Source organism: Erinaceus europaeus, chromosome 10 (genome assembly GCF_950295315.1).
Source record: "Erinaceus europaeus chromosome 10, mEriEur2.1, whole genome shotgun sequence".
Classification (NCBI taxonomy): Eukaryota; Metazoa; Chordata; class Mammalia; order Eulipotyphla; family Erinaceidae; genus Erinaceus; species Erinaceus europaeus.
In genome coordinates, this window is record NC_080171.1 from 7,412,410 (window position 1) to 7,433,905 (window position 21,496).

At 39.2% G+C, this 21,496-nt stretch overlaps 1 protein-coding gene across 1 annotated transcript; it reads right to left on the reverse strand.

Annotated features, from left to right (window-relative positions):
• Positions 1–5,280: 5,280 nt before the first annotated feature.
• Positions 5,281–6,222, reverse strand: LOC103107396 (olfactory receptor 13D1-like). Its single transcript, XM_007516187.1, has one exon. The coding sequence runs from the start codon at positions 6,217–6,219 to the stop codon at positions 5,281–5,283; it is 939 nt and encodes a 312-aa protein (XP_007516249.1). The 5' UTR covers positions 6,220–6,222.
• Between the last annotated feature and the right edge of the window lie 15,274 nt (positions 6,223–21,496).

Here is a 21,496-nt window from a genome sequence, read left to right on the forward strand (position 1 = left end):
TGACTCCCCTGCAGGTGGGGAGCCAGGAGCTGGAACCGGGATCCTTAGGCCGGTCCTTGCACTTTGCGCCACCTGCGCTTAACTCTCTGTGCTACCGCCCAACTCCCTTTTTCATTCATTTCAAAGTACTTTGTAGACTTCAGTATACTTGTTCAACATGCCCATAATTAACTAGGGTTTAGTAGTAAGTAGAATTTAACATTTAAACTATTTAAATTCGGCTTATGGTTTATAGAGATGGTCCCCATAACATTCATATTTAACAAATGCATACATCTGTGTAATCCCAACTCCTAATGATAAAGAACAAAGCTATAACCTTAGAAAAATCCCCTTCAGAGAGAAAAGGGGGCAGTTGTTGACCTGAGCACTGCTTAGCTCGGGCTGTTGATCATGCTGGGGATCTAATCTAACCTGGGATCTCACACATATAAGTCTTGTGTGCCACTGCTGTGAAGTCTCTCCAACTATGAAATATTTTAAAGATGATTGCCTATGTAATATTTTAATATGCAGCTAGATAGAATAATTTAGGGATAGATTCTGAGAAAAATCACATCATAGTAAGATTACATTGTACCTATTGAAAGTGAGTTCTTCAACTCATTTAAATGAATTTCAAATCATAATTTTACATGTGTATCACTGTTTATCTCATGCCATATAAAATATTACACCATATTAAATTTTCACTTGTGATTGCCATCCTGGAAAATGTTCTTCTATTCATGTTCCTGTTACATTATTTTCCCTAAGATTTCACCAGATGAATCAAGAGTACCTGGAAAGAGAATTCACTGGGAAATTAAAGTTTTTTAAAACTTTTTTGAGGAAATAATGATTTGCAAGAGAGTTATTGTTAAATAAGTACAGATTTTTAAAAAATCTCTCTATGATAGTTGACCACACACTACACCCCCACAGCTGACGTCTGCCTCCACCATGCTGCACTGGGATCCCAACTCCCTTTCAATCTCCTCCCTCTAGTCCTTGGTTTTGGTGTAATAAACCACAGAAAGTCTGTTTCATCCTATGTTTATTCTTTCTTTCTCCCTCTCCCTCTCTTTCTTTCTTTTTAAGTTACAGCTATTAGTGAGGTCATCTGGTATTTGTTCTTTCTCTACTGACAAAAGGCAACATTTCATCATTTCTTACATTTGAGTAGCATTTTATTATGTCTATATGGCATAGATTTCTTAAATGTAGAATATATTTATCTACCTAATACTTTAGTCAAGAAGATCAGTATGCTTACATATGTATGTAATTCAGAAAGAAATGTCCAAAGTTGCCCTATGGATGTCTTATTCTGTTTATGAGCTACTATTATCATATTGTTGACCTTGGAAATAGTTGACCTTGCACAATAGTGAACAGCAATGAAGGATCTCTGATTTCGTGAGTTTATCTTGGGAAAACTGATGATAAACCCATACCGTGATGAGTACTGATGATAAACCCATACAGTGATGAGTACTGATGATAAAGCCACACAGTGATGAGTGCTGATGATAAACCCACACAGTGATGAGTGCTGATGATAAAGCCACACAGTGATGAGTACTGATGATAAACCCACACAGTGATGAGTACTGATGATAAACCCACACAGTGATGAGTACTGATTAAAAACCCATACAGTGATGAGTACTGATATTAAACCTATACCATGATGAGTACTGATGTTAAACCCATATGGTGATGAGTACTGATGATAAACCCATACAGTGATGAGTACTGATGATAAACCCATACCTTGATGAGTACTGATGATAAACCCACACAGTGATGAGTACTGATGATAAACCCACACAGTGATGAGTGCTGATGATAAACCCATACCTTGATGAGTACTGATGATAAACACACACAGTGATGAGTACTGATGATAAACCCACACAGTGATGAGTGTTGATGATAAACCCACACAGTGATGAGTACTGATTAAAAACCCATACAGTGATGAGTACTGATGATAAACCTATACTGTGATGAGTACTGATGATAAACCCACACAGTGATGAGTACTGATGATAAACCCACACAGTGATGAGTACTGATGATAAACCCATACCGTGATGAGTACTGATGATAAACCCATACCGTGATGAGTACAGATTCTTCTTCTTCTAGCGTTTGCCCTTCTTCCGTAGCCAGTCAACAGCGTCAGGTTGAGCCTGATGTAAAGTTTCAAGACCTCCTTTGAATCTGGAGAGGTGGCAGTCGTTGACTATGTGGGTCATAGTCTGTCTGGAGCCGCAGGGGCAGTTCGGGTCATCTCTGGCTCCCCAGCGATGGAACATAGCGGCGCACCGGCCATGGCCTGTTCGATAGCGATTGAGGAGGGCCCAATCATAACGTGCTAGGTCAAAGCCGGGTTGACTCTTGCAGGGTTCTGTGATGAGGTGTTTGTTCTTTACCTCAGCTGACTGCCGACTCTGTTTCCAAGAGTCTGGAACAGAGAAGTTCAGTGTGGGCGTAGGGGACCAGATTGGGTGATGAGACGTCAAGCGTTGGACAGGGTGGGCGAAGATGTCTGCGTATATTGGCAGGTCCCGTTGAGTGTAGACGTGGGAAATGAACTTAGATGATGCCGCATCCCGATGAATATCTGGCGGGGTGATGTTGCTAAGAACTGGCAGCCATGGAACCGGGGTGGAACGGATGGTTCCAGAAATGATCCTCATGGAGGAATATAATTTGGAATCGACCGAGTGGACATGGGGGCTACGGAACCATACTGGGGCACAGTATTCTGCAGTGGAATAGCATAATGCCAGAGATGATGATCGTAGTGTGGAAGCGCTTGCGCCCCATGAGGAGCTGGCCAGTCTTGCAATGATGTTATTCCTTGCGCCCACCTTTGCTGCAGTTTTTATGAGATGTTTGTGAAATGACAGGGTGCGATCGAGAGTAACGCCAAGATAGACTGGCTGGGCTTCTTGCCGGATTCTTGTATCGCCAAGCTGTACATTAAGCTCATGCGAGGCCGAGGCATGGTGTAGATGGAAAACAGATGAGACCGTTTTTGCAGTGCTAGGGATTAGTCGCCATTTTTTACAGTAATCAGATATCAGAGACATATCAGAGACATGAGTACAGATGATAAACCCACACAGTGATGAATGCTGATGATAAACCCATACCGTGATGAGTACTGATGATAAACCCATACCGTGATGAGTACTGATGATAAACCCATACCGTGATGAGTACTGATGATAAACCCATACTGTGATGAATACTGATGATAAACCCACACAGTGATGAGTACTGATGATAAACCCATACCGTGATGAGTACTGATGATAAACCCACACAGTGATGAGTACTGATGATAAACCCACACAGTGATGAGTACTGATGATAAACACATACAGTAGTGATAAGTACTGGTGATAAACCCACACAGTGATGAGTACTGATGATAAACCCACACAGTGATGAGTACTGCAGCTCATGGGAGTGACAGTCATGGTGGGGAGGAGCATGTGAAGGCTTCTCTACAGAGAACACACTTCCTCCAAAAAGAGGACATTGGAGGCAAGGCCTTGGTAGATTCTGGGCAGGTGTACTTCAGGTGGAGGGAACAACAAATGTAAAGTGTGTGGTACATTTGAGAAGCATTCAGAGGCAGTGGAGTTCCTGTCATAAAGCTAGTAAGTAAGCAGTTGTTGAGGCTATTAAAGTGAACTGTATAAGCTATAGTTAAGAGGTTTAAAATTAAGATTCACTGTAAACCTTTGCAGTAGTCTAAGTAGTCCCTGATAGGATTGGCATTTGTTTTAATTTCTTTATTGGGGGATTAGTGTTTTACATTGGACAGTGAATACAGTAGTTTGTACATGCATAATATTTCTCAGTCTTCTAGATAACAATAAAACCCCCACTAGGTCCTCTGTCATCCTTTTTGGACCTGTATTCTCTCCCCCCTCCCACCCACCCACCCCAGAGTCTTTTACTTTGGTGCAATAAGCCAATTCCAGTTCAGGTTCTACTTGTGTTTTCTCTTCTGATCTTGTTTTTCAAGTTCTGCCCGAGAGTGAGACCATCCCTAGGATTGATGTTTTCAGTGCTTTCCTGAGAATGGGTAGTAGCAAAAGAGTGGAAGCAGTGGTGCGATTAATGGCACACTATCTCCATAGTTTAGGAAAGATGGTTGTGAAGTGTATTAAGGTGCCGCTGCCGCTGTAACTGACTCAATTCAAGTGAATTAAAATGAAGAGTTGATAGGATTTACTTGCATGGAATGTGAATGTATGATGCTGGCAATTTCTGAGATGATAAATAATTGAGAAATTGTTCTGGGGTGGCAGGCAAGAATTCTCTCTTTGGACATATTATATTTGAAGTTAGAATAGCCTATCTGTGCTGGTGGTCTATGTAAGTCACAATAATATGTCAGTAGGATAAAAGACCACTTATTGTCCTCTTGTCAAATTCAGAATTTACTATGGCATGCTGTTTATAACTCAGCTTAACTGGATTTGGTCAACTATGACATATGTATTGCAATCAGAGTTCTGGGAAAGGGGTGGGCAGTATTAGATATGCAATTTTCTTTTAAGGATATTTTTCATAATCAGACTTATTGTTAGTAATGTGTATTAATATGAAAAAAGTCATTTTGTATTCTAATAACTGACAATGTTACCTAAAACATTAAAGCTACTGCTTAAGCACAGGTTACAATGTACTAGAAACAGGGTTTGAGCCCCATGCCCCACTTGCAGGAAGAAAGCTTTGCAAGTAGTGAAGCAGGGCTGTAGGTGTCTCTCTGTTTCTCTTCCTCTCTATATTCTCCTGCCCTCTCAATTTCTGACTCTCTCTATCTAATAAATACACATAATAAAAATTTAAAAGAAATAAAAAGACACTAAATGTACTTTATAGAAAAATTCAAATTGCAGTGATCCAAAGTATCAATATTTTAATTGAAATATTAAGAGGAATTTTAAAGAATCCAGAACATAATATTGGAGCAAAAATAATGAGAAAAAATTTAGATCCATGTAAATGTTTCTCAGAAAATATTGTGGAAATGACTTGGATATTTAAGTTAACAGAACCAAACTGATTTATTTTAGTTATTAAATTGAAGTTTATTTTAATTATTACCACAAGACACTATGCAGAAGATTCATATGAGTTTTATAACACTGGCTTTTTTTTTTACCTTTAAAACAGAAATTTTTTTTTTTTGAAACTATCAATGGTATCTGCGATTGCAAAAGTTATAATCTGGTCTCACACTGAGGACGTCATATAGCTCAGGGCTCTTCATCCTTTCCAGAGATGCAAGTGTCTGTTCAAGACTTTCTTCACAGCTTCTTTCACCTCTTTATTCCTCAGGCTGTAGATGATGGGGTTCAACATAGGGGTGACGGCTCCATAAAACAGTGAGACTATTTCATCTGAGACTTTTGTGTCCTTTGACTTGGGCTTCATGTACATAAAAAGGGCTGAGCCATAGAATAAGATGACCACAGTCAGGTGGGCTGAACAGGTAGAAAAGGCTTTCTTTCTCCCTTCCACAGAATTAATTCTCAGGATGGAAGAGAGGATGAAAATATAGGAGATGAAAATTAACAACAGAGGCACCAACAGTAAGACTATACCTGCCACTGTCATGACAAAAACATTTATGGTGATATCTGAACATACAAGCTTAAGAAGGGCTAAGATCTCACAGGTAATATGATCAATCACATTACTAGCACAGAAAGGCAAGACCATCGTCAGGACTGTTTGCACTAAAGCGAACAGATAGCCTGTGATCCAGGACCATGCGGCCATGTGCACATACAGCACCCTGTTCATGATGATGGGGTATCTCAGTGGGTTGCAGATGGCCACGTACCTGTCGTAGGCCATCACAGCCAGGAGGACACACTCAGTGCAGCCTAATCCAAGGGAGATAACCATCTGCAGAGCACAGCCAATAAAGGATATATGTTGTTTTTTTGTCACAAACATGGCGAGCATTGTGGGAATAAATGAGGACGTGTAGCAGATATCTAAGAACGAGAGGTTCCCAAGGAAGAAGTACATGGGGGTGTGGAGGCGAGAATCCAGGATGATGATGAGAATAAGCAGGCTGTTTCCCAGGAGTATTATCATGTACATGATGAGGCAGATGACAAACAGTAAAAGCTGGAGCTCTGGATAGTGTGAAAGTCCCACCAGAAGGAATTCAGTCACAGCTGAGTGATTGCCCATCTCTATGTGTGGATGAAACCTTGAATATTTAGGAAACAAGAGAACTAAGGACTGAGGTGACAGTTTTGCCTGTTGGAGCACCAGTTTGAGTACCTGAGACCCCACCAGTCATAGATCCTATCTCTGTAACACCTAGTGCCAGAATTGTGGAGTATTGTGATCTTCTATCTCTTCTCTTGTCTCCCTTAAATAGACAGATAAGTATAAGCAAAGGAAAATGAGATAACTCAGAAAGTGCATTTTGATGTTGATTTGTCAAATTATTTTTACTTCTATTACTTTATTTGTCCAATAGGCTTACATAGCTGCAGAGGCTGGGCATTGTGATAGATAGTGACAGAGACTGAATACAATGTATGGAGAAATCACTTTCAAATGTGGACACATAAAAATAGTTCTTATAGGGAGTCAGATGGTAGCGCAGAGGGTTAAGCGCATATGGTGCAAAGAATAAGGACCCGGATAAGGATCCTGGTTCGAGGCCCCAGCTCCCCACCTGCAGGGGAGTCCCTTCACAGGTGGTGAAGCAGGTCTGCAGGTGTCTGTCTTTCTCTCCCACTCTCTGTCTTCCCCTCCTCTCTCCATTTCTCTCTGTCCTATCCAACAACAATGACATCAATAACAACAACAATAACTACAAGAACAATAAAATATCAACAAGGGCAACAAAAGGGAAAATAAATTAAAAACAAATTTTAAAAAGTTCTTACTTAAAGTATTATATAGATTCAGTACAATGCCATAAAATGTTAGAGCTAGCTTTAATTTCTTTTTTTACCTGTTTTTTAAATTTTTATTTATTTATTTACTTATTTCCTTTTGTTGCCCTTGTTGCTTTATTGTTGTAGTTATTATTATTGTTGTTGTTGGATAGGACGGAGAGAAATGGAGAGAGGAGGGGAAGACAGAGGTGGGGGAGAGAAAGAGAGACACCTGCAGACCTGCTTCACCGCCTGTGAGACAACTCCCCTGCAGGTGGAGAGCCCGGGGCTCGAACCCAGTGCCTTACGCTGGTCCTTGCACTTTGCACCACGTGCGCTTAACCCACTGCACCACCGCCTGACTCCCAATTTCTGAACTCTATGATTCTCCATGGTGTTTAGCATTGTTTAGCACTTTATTATGAGAATCAAGTTAGATGGCATATGTGATATGATAGATACATGTGGTTTTTAAGTATCTAAAATACATAACATACTACAATATACTGAAATATATAATTCAATATGAAAATATAAAAATTGCAACTTTTATGTGTGTTTGAATTGTTCTGAAGAAAATATAGTTTTTTAAGCTGGGCAAGGAGATTGAAGTTCCTATACTGAGCTTAGACAAGAGACAACTATTACCTATTACAAAAATGTTTCTTACTGTGATAAACTTTTTAAAAAGTATGATTTACTTGTTTTATTTCTGATAATCAAAAATGTGATAGAGAACTCTCAAGTCTGGATCATAGTCTTTTAATTGCCATTGCCTTTAACTGCAGTATTTATAAATTTTCATTTAAGTTTTTATTTACTTATTTATTTGATAGGACAGAGAGAAATTGAGAACTGAAAGGGATGTGAGGGGGAGAAAGAAATACAGACATATGTGGCAGTGCTTCACCACTTGTAATCCTTCCTTCATTTGAGTGAGGACCAGAGAAAATGTCAACACTAGAACACATGATCACACTTTGTGAATTTAAAGCTGTTGGAAAGGAAAGGTTTAGGAAAAAATGAAGCACTTCACCATGAAATATAAGACTCCATGAGAAAGATGAACATCAGAGTTATTTGGATTCCTGAAGAAGAAGAGAAGGTGAGAAGAGTAGAGGATATATTTTTTAAAAAGTAGCAGAAAAATTTCCATGCCCAAACAAAGTTCTTATACAAAAATCCAAGAAGGTGAACAAACACCTAAATTCTTGAGTCCAAGCTAAATCGTATGAACACACATCACTGTAAAATTGTTCAAAACCAGAAACAAGGGAAAACATATTTCAGGCTGCTAGGGAAAGGAAGAAAGTCACCATCAGGCTTTCATCAAATTTCTCATCAAAAAAGCCTAGAGGTGAGGAGGGATTGGGATGGCATATTCAAAGCATTAAAGGATAAGAATTGTCAGCCAAGAATTCTGTATCCTGCAAAATTACTTTTCTAATATAAGGGAGAAATAAAAATCTTGCCAAACATTCAGAAAGTGAAGGAACTTCCCACTACCAAAACTACTTTGTAGAATTACCAAGAGGAGTCCCACATGAGAAGATGCAAAGGAATTCCAACTTTGAAAGAGATTATCAATATCAGAATAGAGCTAAAAACACAAAAACTACAGAAAAAATGAGCAGAAGAAAGGGAGAGCAAAATAGAAAGCGTGGCACAGTTGGTGAACCAAGGCCAACTTAAAAAAAGATGCTTGTAGATGGTGTAAGTTAGATACAATATTCATGATAACCCCAAAACAAAATATAGCACTAAGACAAATAGGAAACATAGGTACAGTAGGCAAAACCATTATAGAAATCCAGCCACATAAAGTGACAAACAGAAACAAACAGGAAAAGAGCTAACATGAACATAAGACAACCTCAAAACAAAAAATAGTATGCATGTAAGCAAACCACATTTATCAGTAATTACCCTAAAAGTGAATGACTTAAATTCACTAGTCAGAAGATTCAGAGTGACTGAATTGATTTAAAAAGCAAGTCCTATCTATTCTGTGTCTCCAGGAAACACACGTCCAAAAGAAAAAGCAACTAAACTCCAGGTGACAGACTGGAACAAGCTACTCTAAGCTAATAATGCAAACAAAAAGGCAGGAACAACTATTGTAATATCAGATAAAAATAGACTTTCAGGCAAAGAAGGTGAATAGAGACAAACATGGACATTACATTTTTGGGCAGAGGGTCAATATAACAGAAAGACATAGCCATCATCAGTGTATATGCCCCCAATATGTGGGCACAGAATTATTTTCTTAAAAGTTCTTACTGGGGCCAGGTGGTGATGCACCTGGTTGAACGACATGTAACAGTGCGAAAGGACCCAGGTTCGAGCCCCTGGCCCCCATCTGCAGGGGGAAAGCTTTGTGAGTGGTGAAGCAGGGTTGCAGGTGTCTATCTCCTCCTCCCTCTCAATTTCTGGCTGTTTTCATCCAATAAATAAAGATAATAAAAAAAATTTTTAAAGTTCTTACTGACCTTAAGAAAGAACCAGAAAAAAGGGAGGGCAAAATAGACAGAGTGGTACAGTTGGTCAACCAAGGCCAACATAAAAAGATGCTTGTAGACAATGTAAGTTCGACACAATATTCATGATAACCAGAAAACAAAATATAGCACAAAAACAAATAGAAAATACTAATACCAGTATTAGCTGGAGACCTCAACACACCACAAAAGATACATTATCAGGCCCAAAGAAATCAACAAGGACATAAAGGCCTTAAATGAAGCCATAGATAAAGATGAACTTAACAGATAGATTCAGAACCTTTGGTTAAGTACACACTACAGTGTGCAAAGACCTGGGATTAAGCCCCCAGTTCTGGTTCCCACCTACAGGAGAAAAGCTTCATAAATGGTGAAGTAGAGCTGCATGTGTCTCTCTGTCTCTCTACCTCCCTTTCCCCTCTCAATTTATCTCTGTCTCTGTCCAATAATAAATAAACAAATAAAGAGGGATGGCACACCCAGTTAAGTGTACATAGTACTAAGTGCAAGGACCCAGGCAAAGATCTGGGTTCCAGTCTGAGCTTCCCACTTGCAGCCAGGATGCTTCACTGGCAGTGAAGCAGATTTATAGGTGTCTTTATGTCTCCCTCTCTTTCTCCCCCTCCTCTCTCAATTTCTCTCTGTCCTATCTGAGACAGAGAAAGAGAGAGAGAGAGGAAGAGAGAGAGAGAGAGAGAGGGAGAGAGAATGAATTTAAAAATGACTGCCAGGAGCAGTGGATTTGTAATGCTGGTACCAACCCCCAACTATAATCCTGGAGGCAAAAAAAAATACACATTCTTTTTTAAGTGCACATAGGACATTTTCAATGATAGACCATGTGTTGGGACACAAAGACAACTTTAATAAATATGTAAACATTGAAAACATAAAAAGCATCTTTTATGACGATGAGGCTGTGAGGTGAGAAATCAACCACAAAAAGAAACAAAAAATACACCCCAACTATGGAGACTGAACAGTACACTTCTGAATAACATACTGAAGAAATTAAAAGAGAACTTAAATTTACTTCTAAAACAATGAAAATGAAGAGACCAACTACCAGACCCTGTGGAATGTGGCTAAAGCTGTCCTAAGAGGGAAGTTCATAGCAATAGCCCATATTAACAAACAGCGAACATCTCAAGTAAGTTACCTAACATCACAACTGAGTCATCTAGAAAAAGAGCAGTAAGAGACCCAAAAGTCAGCAGGATGAAGGAAATCGTCAAACGCATAGCACAAATTAATGCAGTAAAATCCAGAAAGATTATCCAAAAGTTTAGTGGATCCAAGAACTGGTTCTTCAAAAAGACAAATAAAATAGATAAACCACTGGCTAGAATCACAGAAAACAAACTAGAGAGCACTATGATAAAAAACCATCAGTAATGAGAGAGATGAAATTACAACTGAGAGATAAAAGAATTATATGTGGATATTCTGAACATCTCTATGGAAATAACTTGTACAACCTAGATGAAATGAATATATATGTCCATACCATCTGCCAAGCCTAACACAAGAGGAAGTAGATAGTTTAAAGAAGTCAATTGCTTGTATAGAAATTGAATCTTTAGTCAAAATCTTCCCAATAATAAAAGCCCATGTCCAGCTGGCTTTACTAATGAATTCTTTAAGACTTTCAAAGAACTAATACCTACTCTCCTCAGCTATTCCAGAAAAGTGAAGAAGGGCAAACAAATTTTATGAAGCAAACACCACTTTGATCCCAAAGCAGGAAGGGACTCTACTAAAAAAGAAAACCACAGACTTATATCCTTGATGAACCTAGATGCACACATCCTGAACAGATCTCGGCAAATCCAATCCAACAACACGCCAAGAGAACAATTCCCCAAGAACAAGTGGGATTCATCCCTGTGAATAGTTCAATACCCACAAGTCAATCAACATAATTCATCATATCAACAAAAACAAAGATGAAAATAACATGGTCATATCAATTGATGCTGAAAAGGCATTTGACAAGATTCAAAATCCATTTGTGATAAAGACCCTCCTGAAACTGAGAATAGAAGCAAAGTACACAAGGGTAACTCAGTAAATGTGAGGATATAATTGCACATCAAACATTAGGCAAGTGACTGATATCAAACATCTGTACAGAATTGGTACAGACCTACAAATTAAGCAAAAGTAACTCAATAAGGAAGTGGGCCAAGGAACTAAACAGTTCTAAAGAGATACCCATCGCCCATAGACACATGAATAAATGTTCTATTTCACTTATAATTAGCAGAATGCAAATTAAAACTACACTGAAATGCCATATCACACCTGAGAGAGTGGTTTACATCAACAAACCAGGAAATGGCAAGTGCTGGAGAGGTTGTGGAGAAAAAGGAACTCTGCTTCACTGCTGGTGGGAATGCGAACTGGTGAGGCCCCTTTGGAAGAGGGTATGGAAAGTCCTTAAACAAAAATGGAATTACCTTATGACCCAGCAATACCACTCTTAGGTATTTACTAAGTGGATACTCAAGCACTAACTAGAAGGGTTATATGCACCCCTATGTTCATAGATGCATTATTTACAATAGCCAAAGAGTAGAAGCAGACTAAATACACATCAGCAGATGACTAGCTAAAGAAGTTATGGCACAGGAGTCAGGCTGTAGTGCATCGGGTTAAGCGCAGGTGGTGCAAAGCACAAGGACAGGCATAAGGATCCCGGTTCGAGCCCTGACTCCCCACCTGCAGGGGAGTCGCTTCACAAGCAGTGAAGCAGGTCTGCAGGTGTCTATCTTTCTCTCCCTCTCTCTGTCTTCCCCCTCCTCTCTCCATTTCTCTCTGTCCTATCCAACAACAACAATAATAACTACAATAATAAAACAACAAGGGCAACAAAAGGGAATAAATAATTAAAATAAATATAAAAAAGAAGTTATGGGATATATTTTCCATGGAATACTTATCTGCCATCAAAAAGATGATACTGGATCCCTTGGGACAAAATGAATGGAACTGGTGGTGATTATACTTAGTGAAGTAAGTCAAGAGATGAAAGACAGCTGCCAGATAGTTTCACTCATATGTGGCATCTAGAGAACTGGTGGTGATTATACTTAGTGAAGTAAGTCAAGAGATGAAAGTCAGCTACCAGATAGTTTCACTCATATGTGGCATCTAGAGATCTGACACATATGAATTTGCAAACAAGCAAACAGAGGCAAGCACATGTTATTAAGATCTGTGAGAACTCTGGTGTTTATCTTTGGGAGGTGAGATGGTGAGAATACAGAACTTTGATGGTGGGTGTGGTGTGGAACCATACATTATGTTCTTACAATCCTGTAACATACTATTAACAACATAAACTATTTTTAAAAACCTAAAGAGAAATATTATTTATTTTGCAAAACAGCTTTAAGACATCCAGTTACTCCTCCATTTCACCACCAATTTAGAAATTCCGAGGTATTTCTGAGATCCTTGGTGTCTAAGCTGAGTTTCTCTTTTTTTCCCCTCCCCCATTGTACATTATTCATGCATGCTTGTATTTTAAATGGTTTAACCCTGAAGGCCCTCTTCCAATCTGGACTTTTTTCATCAATACTTTCTTACTTATCATTCTAGTATTGATAGGATGGCCCTACTAAGTGCTGTCCTAGAACTTTCTATTTCTGCTGTCTTAGCTTCCTTCTGGTGCTCATTTATTCAGCACACAGGATGCTGTGTATACATGTCATGACATATGATAAGAATTCCATTTTGCAGTGATAGAATTTCAAAGGGGGGAATTAAGTGAATAATGCTTATGATAGATGGCTTATAATTGTAATAAATGGTTTATTTAAACAGCTGTAACATGTTTCAGTATAAAAACTTATGGGACACTGCACATTTTTAAAAATTATTTGTTTATGTATTCATTCATTTTTATTATTAGTTAGAGACAGAGAGAAATTGAGAGGGGAGGGCAGAGATAGAAGAAAATAGAAAGGTACCTGCAGCCAGGACTTCACCACGAGTGAAACTTCTCCTGCCCACCCCCATCGGCAGGTGGGAACCAGGGGCTTGAACCCAGGTCCTTGTGCACTGTAACGTGAGTGCTTAACCAGGTGCACCATCACCTGGCATATTTAGTGTACTCAGGCTTAGTACTGAGACTCTGTGCTTAGTACTGAGACTGTGCCTGCAGGAGGAATGCACTGCTTCTCCCAATGAACATTGTCTCCTTTCTTTTTTATTAGTTACATTAGAGAGAAATTGAGAGGGGAGGGAAAGATAGAGACACCTGAAGACCTGCTTCACTGCTAGTGAAGCAAGATATCCCCACTCTCTGCAGGAGGGGAGCGCTGAGGGGGTGTGTCAAACCCAGATCCCTGCACAACTAGATGCACCTCCTGAGTCCACTACAGATAGGTTTTCTTTCTTTTAATACAGAGTAGAATTTTAAAATATGTATCATTTATTTTTATTTTATTTTATAGATGGAAAGAGGAGATGGAGAGAGAGAGAGAGAGAGAGAGAGAGAGAACTAGCATCACTTCACCACTCCTAAAACTTTCCCCCCTGCAGAAGGGACCAGGGCCATGACTCTTAAGCACACAGAGTAATGTGTGTGCTCAACCAGGTGCGCCACCACCCAGCAAGCTCCCCATTTAATTTTTAAAGTAAAAATATCCATTATACCTAACCATCAAAGATAGAATTTAATTATGACCCCAATGTATTTATAAATATATGCAAGAGGAAAAAACTTCTTGTCTCCATACTAATATTATATTTAAAATTTTCAAATGAATACTACGAATTTATCAGTTTACAAAACAAGCAGGTAATAATCATTGATTACATCATTACTCAACCAGGTTGAGTAATCATTACTCAACCCACAATATAATAAAATATTTACTTTTGAGATGATCTCTTAGTAGTCTAGACCTAAGAGAATAAGTCTTAAGGTGATTAAAAATCAGGCTGGGCGGTAGCTCACTGCACACTTTCGCAGGAGCAAGGACACAGGCTCAAGCTACTGGCTCCCATCGGCACAGGAGAAACTTCACACAATGGTGGAGCAGTGCTACAGGTGTCTCTTTCTCTGTCTCCCTATTTCCCTCTTTCTGTATAAGGAAAAAAAGGACAAGCAGCAGGAGTGGTAGAATTATTATACAGACACAAGACCCTGAAATAACATTGCAAGCAAGCAAATAAACATCCTTATCTCTTAAACTTATCAACAGCATAATTACAAATAGTGAGCTCTATCTGATTATTTTTATAAAAGTAAATCAAGAATATGTCATCATCATCATTATGTAGCATTTTACCCAAAGATATAGAACTTCAATATTAGAATAGAAATAAAAATAGGGGGTCCGGCGGTAGTGCAGTGGGTTAAGTGCACATAGCTCTAAACAGTGCAAGCACTGGTATGGGGTTCCTAGTTCAAGCCCCCGGCTCCCCACCTGCAGAGGTGTTGCCTCACAAGCAGTGAAGCAGGTCTGCAGGTGTATTTCTCTCCCCCTCTCTGCATTCTCCTCCTCTCTTTTGATTTCTCTCTGTTCTGTCCAACAACAACGATGTCAGTGGCAGCAATGGTAATGACCACAACAATGATAATGCAACAAGGGCAACAAAAGGGGGAAAAAAGTAGCTTCCAGGAGTGGTGGGTTCCTGGTACAGACATCTAGCCCTAGCATTAACCCTGGAGACAAAAAAAGAAAAAGGAAATGATTTATTTATCCTTCCTCCCTTTATCCTTCCCTCCCTCCCTCCCTTCCTCCCTCCCTCCCTCCCTCTCTCCTTTCCTTTCTTCCCTTTTTCCTTCTTTCTCACCTGTGTTAGTGCAGGGACTCACTGCACCACCACAGACCTGCCTTTCCACTGCAGGAGGGGAACAAGGGCTTAAGCCTGGGTCCTTAAGGATGGAAATATGTGTGCTCAACTGGATGTATCACCACCTGGTCTCTCTCTCTCTCTCTTTCTCTGTCTCTCTGTCTCTCTCTCTCTCTTTTATCAGAGATTGGATTGCTCAGCTCTGGCTTATGGTGATGTTAGGGACTGAACCTGGGGCCTCAGAGCCTCTGGCTTAGAAGTCATTTGCATAACCATTATAATATCTCCCCAGAGTTGTAATATATTTCAAATTCAATCAAGTTTTCCTTGGAAGACCACAGTGGCAAAAATGTTCAGAATATTGGCCCCAATGCCTCTAAAAAACAAGCAACGAGTCCAGCAGTCAATATAAAGACAGTGGGGGGGGGCGTTTTGTATTACTTTATATTACATTAACTAATTTAATGCTCTTTAGTCTTCTGAGTGTGACCTACTATACTCACACATAGATTAACCATCTCCAGTAATGATGGTGGTTTCAATTACTGCTGAAAGATCTATAACCAAGCCTCTAGAATGTGTTCAAGTTCAGCAGTGCAGCTAGGTACTAGGCATGACCAATCGTCCAGCTTTTTATCATTCAAGAGACAGAAAGAGGAGCTAACTGGTAGGTAAGGGTGAATAAGGTCAAAGATTGGTGATGTACTATCTATGCTTATTTATTTCTTCCAAGATGAATTAAAATTCCAGGGCTTTGGTTCTCTGGGCTCTGTTTATTTTTTTCCAGAGGTAGAGAGGAGACTCTTGCTAAGTAAGAATTCTTCACTTGCTTATTACTACTCTGCCACATCTATGGAGATAGACATCTCTATCTGAGCTCTGCTGAAGCTTGTGGATTGTGTGCACTCACCACTTTAAACGTTTCCCAGAAAGAGTGTAGTTCTTGGTTTGTGAAATACATGTATTCACCCAGACAGGCTAATACTCACCCAGGGCACTGAAGAAGGCAGGGACGTTTACCATGGACGTTGCCCTCAAGATGAAAATTTCAGCACTATAAATACCGCCTCCTATGTACTGCTTGACCCACTGTTTATAGGCAGCTTTATTTAGCACACTCTGACAGATATCTGAAAAAGAAATGAATACTTTTCTGAATAGATGAGACTGTAGAAGGCCTAAAAGGCATAAATAATAAGCAATCCACTTCCAAGCAGGTCTTTAATATTCCTCTGATTGTCTCACTACATTGTCACATGGATACTTTGTACAATTATTTTTTTCCCCTTGCTGTGAATACAGTTGGAGCTTTAAACTTTTTTTTTTAATTTGGTAAGAACTTCTGTTTGACCAGCAGACTTACTCCTGGGATTGATTTGAACATGCCACCCTGCAAGTGTCTGTTTATTATGAGCCTGGGCCCCAGACATCCTTCCTGTCCCTTCTTATTGACATTATGCTATCGTTGTGAAGTTTGATAGGTCTTAAGTGAACAAAAAGATGCCTTAGAGTCAGGAGAAAGTTCAGTGTTGTCTCTCTATATACGTGTTGAGCATGACACTTAAGCATGATATGAAAAGGATAGGAATACTCACTTTGTTGACACACTGTGAAGACCGCACTGTGAAGCTCTCTAAAAGATCTGATGCAGGGGGAGTACATTGAACATGTCCTCTTAGACTTAACTCCTTGGTCCCCGTGCTTTCATCTCCCATGGTAAAGGAATAATAACTTCATAAAGAAAATTTTCATTATAAATCAATAGATATTTTCATCTCCAGAATTCCAATCTCTCATGTTTTTTTTCTTCTATGAAACTTTCAAATAAACTAAACTCAATTTGAATTCCCAGCTCCTCTATTTTGCTTTTAGAAAATACCTCTTCCCAACTCTGTTCTAACCTATCAAATACACCAATACATGATCTTATAATTCTGAAATTTAGTGTTTGATCGTTTCCTAAACAAGGAAGTTATTTATCTTGTACAAGCTCCACAGATGTGTCTGTTCAGCTTTCCTAGTATGTCACTGATTTTTTATGACTACCTGGGGCTCCTGAAATGAAGCTTTATAACCAGTCCTTTGGGTTACTGTTATAGTAGTAGCATATAAAGATGGCTGCCAGTAATGGTAAAGAGAATAGAAAAACAAAGGGAAATTTTCATCCCCTGTAGAAATTCATGCCATAAGTTAGTTTCAGTAGTTAGCCGGTCTATTGCCTAAGTACTCTCTAACCTCTGGCTGCTAACCAGCTCTAGAGGCCATCCCAGTGGCTCTGGTAGCCAATTTAAACATTTCTTTGTTTCCTTCTAAGAGACCCTCTAATCCCAGAAGTAATTTGAAGTTGAATCTTTAGATCTTACTCAAGTCAGTAACTTCCAAGTATGTTATAAATAATGCTTTACACATGTTAGTTGTATCATATTAAAAAAGAGGTATCTTTCTTGAATTGGTATTCTCATCAATTGTATAAATATAATTTCTTTGTAGAGAAGCTGAGAATTTATAAAATCCCAAAGGACAAAATGAGTCATAACTTTAGATATAACCATAGATATTTTAAAAATTATCTTTATTTATTTATTGGATAGAGACAACCAGAAATCAAGAGTGAAGGGGGTGATAGAGAGACAGAGAGACACCTGCAGCCCTGTTTCACCACTCACAAAGCTTTCCCCCTGCAGTGGAGACTGGGGGCTCAAACCTAGGTCCTTGCACATTGTAACGTATGCACTCAACCAATTTTCCTCCTTATCACCAGGGCTTCACCTCTCTGAGATGAGTAAAACAATTTTGTGTTATCTCTATTTATTTGTTAGCCAGAAATGGCGAGGGAACTGGGTGATAAAGTGGGAGAGAGACAGAGAGACACCTGCAACACTGCTTCACCACTGGAAAAGCTTTCCCCCCGCAGGTGGGGACCAGGGGCTTGAACCTGGGTCCTTGTGGCACTGTCACATATGCGCTCAGCTAGGGGCACCACCACCCAGCCCCTGATGATTTTTTTTTTCAGATAGGGAAATAGATGATAGAGAGACATCACAGTCCTGAAACTTCCTCTCCTGCAGTAGTACTAGCATGTGGTAGTGGGGAGGGTAGTTGGCAGTGAGGGGGAGGCAGTGAGTTGGCAGTTCATAGGGCAAAGCAGGCACCCTCCCAAGTGAGCTATCTTGCAATCGTTTAACAGCACACTACAGTATCTATTTTATGACTTGCGGTTCAAAACTGATAATGCACTGTGAATATTTTCTCATGTGACTTTATCAAGGAATTTTGATGAATGCCAGTTTATTTTCACGGTAAGTCCATGGAGAGAAACATGTAACAGGTGGAAGTGACGCTTCCTATTGGGTTCTTGGTGACTTTCCAGTCTGGCCTTTTGAAGAGAATGGTCGTGTTGGAGAGCTGGAAACTTCATAAGCAAAGTCAGTTTTTTTTTTTTTTCCACTCCGTTTTATGTTCTTCTAGAACCTCGGCAGCTGTTCAGTTAAGAGAATATTCACTTTAGGGGATGGGTGGTGCACCTGATAGAGTGCACACATTACCAAATGCAAGGAGACAAGTTCGAGCCCTAGAGTCAAGATCTGGGTCTTGGGGGGGGGGGCGGGGTGGCTTACTGGGTTAAGTGCATGTAGTACAAAGAGCAAGGACCCGAGGAAGGACCTCAGTTTGAGCTCCCAGCTTCCAGCCTGTGGGGTGGCAGTGAGGGCACTTCACAGTGGAGAAGCAAGTCTGTAAGTGTCTGTCTTCCTCTCTCCCTCACAACCTCCCCTTCCCTCTCAATTTCTCTCTGTCCTATTCAGTAAATAAATAAATAAGTGAAAAAGGAAAAAATGGCCACCAGGAGCAGTGGACTCGTAGTGCAGGCATAATCCTGGAGGCAAATGAGAAAGAAAATGAAAAGACCTAGGTCTTCGCTTGCAGGGGGGAAGCTTCATGGCACCATATAGAAAACAGTGATATAGTATACATTGACAAATAGCAAATACTTAGATCAGTTTTGAGAAAGGAGAACAAAGAAATATAACAATATGACGTCAACCAAAAGGATATAAGCAGCAATTTTCAGTGCATCCAGAAGAAACCCGTTACAATCACTGACAATACCTAATTTAGAATATGATTTGTACATTTTGATGATATAAAATCATATGCCTTTAGCAAACAAATCAGATTCCTATCTGGGTGGAAAAGTGACCAAATTCACGAATGGTAGTGTAGAACAAGAAGCTAAAGGTAGTCCACAAAAGACTTATCAGAACCTGGAAAGAGAAGAAAATACTGGAAATCAAAAGTTCTTTATTTACTGGTTGGCTTATTTTACTAAATCACTTTATTGGAGGAAATGTATAATAAACCTCTAAAATTATAGATGTACAATGCAGTTTATGGGATTGTTAGGTGCCATGATAAGAATTGCTATGACTTTCTTAAAGAGAAATTATTAAGCATTTGAGGAAATATCTGTTTCAGATAAGAGCAGGAACCTTTGACATATTTGGGGACTTATTGTCAGGGAGAGGAACCAATAAATGTAAAGGCTTTCACACATTTGAAAATAAGGCAGTGAAACTCAGTCTGTTGGGTCTAGAGATAGGTAGAAGATGAAGTTGTTAAAGTAGTTTGGGGTCAGATTATGTGTTCATTATGAATCATGACAGGAGGTCTTAACTTCGGGCCAGGTGGTGGTGGACCTGGTTAAGCGGTCACATTATAGTCCACAAGGACCCAGGTTAAAAGTCCTGGTCCCCAACTGAAAGGAGAAAACTTCGTAAGTGGTGAAGCAGGGATGCAGGCTGTCTCTCTTCATCTCTATCTTCCCTTCCTCTTGATTTCTGGTGGTCTCTAGCCAATAAATAAAAATAATATAAATAAAAAAAACCTGATTTGTTAAAAAAAAAAAAGATCTTAACTTTTTACACACATACCATTTTTTTTCTAATAGGGTGTTTAATAATTTTCATCACAGCTGTTGAACACACATAGTTACAACCTTTCACCTTCCCATGACGGGTTTCTAGGTGTCTGCAAGACATCCCCAGCCTAGGTCCTTAACCCCATCGACCAGGACCCCAATGCGTCTCCTTCTCATCTTTTCCTTCCTTTCCTATAGTAGTTTGCTTTGGTGCAAAACACCACTCCTAGCCCAAGTTTTCCCTGACTGGTCTTGTTCATTTAGTCCTACCTATAAGTGGGGTCATTTGGTATTGGTTTTTCTCCTTCTGGCATATCTTACTCACTATGATTCCTTTCAAGTTCTGTCCAAGATATGGCAAAGGAGAGATGACTGTTATTTTTACAGCGAATAATATTCCATTGGGTGTATATGTAGTCTTTTTTGTAAGTTTGACCGTAGACACATTTAATGGCTTAAGTAATGTATTCCATGATGTGACTTGCATTATTAAAGCAGTGGCTCATCTATTTTATGGACTGTAAGAGAGCAAGAATGGAAGCAAGGATATAAATAATTGGAAAGCTATTTCTGTAGTTTAGAAGTGGCTTTTGTGAGTTGTATTAAGATGGTTACAATGGAAGTAGTCAGATTCAAATAAACTAGAAGATAAGAGTTGACATAATTTGTTAATAGAAGGAATATGAGTTATAATGATGATATGACTAAGGGATGGAATGAGAATGTGAGGGAATTGATAATTCTCTTTGAACATGTCACATTGGAAGTACCTAGTAGAACAGCCTATTCATGAAGGACATAAACAATTGAATCACTATCTTTGAGGCTATCAACTTACTTATTTTCCTTCTGTTGAATTCAGAGTTTGATAATTCAAGGATTATACCTCTGTTTGATGTGATTGGGTAGAGCACATCTGATCTATTACCATCAAAGTTCTGGTGTAGTTAGATGTCAGATATACATTTATCTTATCTTTTGGGGAAAATTCCAAGCCATACTTATTTTTACTGATATGCGTTATATACAAAATGCTATGTTCTGTATATTCTGCCAACTGACAGTGTCTCTGAAAATAAAAAGCCCAAAAATATTTATAAGAAAGCATGTTGCTGTGATCAAGTTATCAATATATATAATGAATATGGGGAATTATACAAATCTAGAATATGATCTAGAAACAAATATGAGAGCATAAACTAGGAATATTTTGATACATCTCAAAAATATTGTAGAGATGGTTAGGATAGTTAATAGAATTGAGGTTTTAATATTGTAATTTAGTGATTAAAGAATTTCTCTGTGCTGGGCCTTGGTGCATGTGACTGAGTGCACATGTTCCAACACAC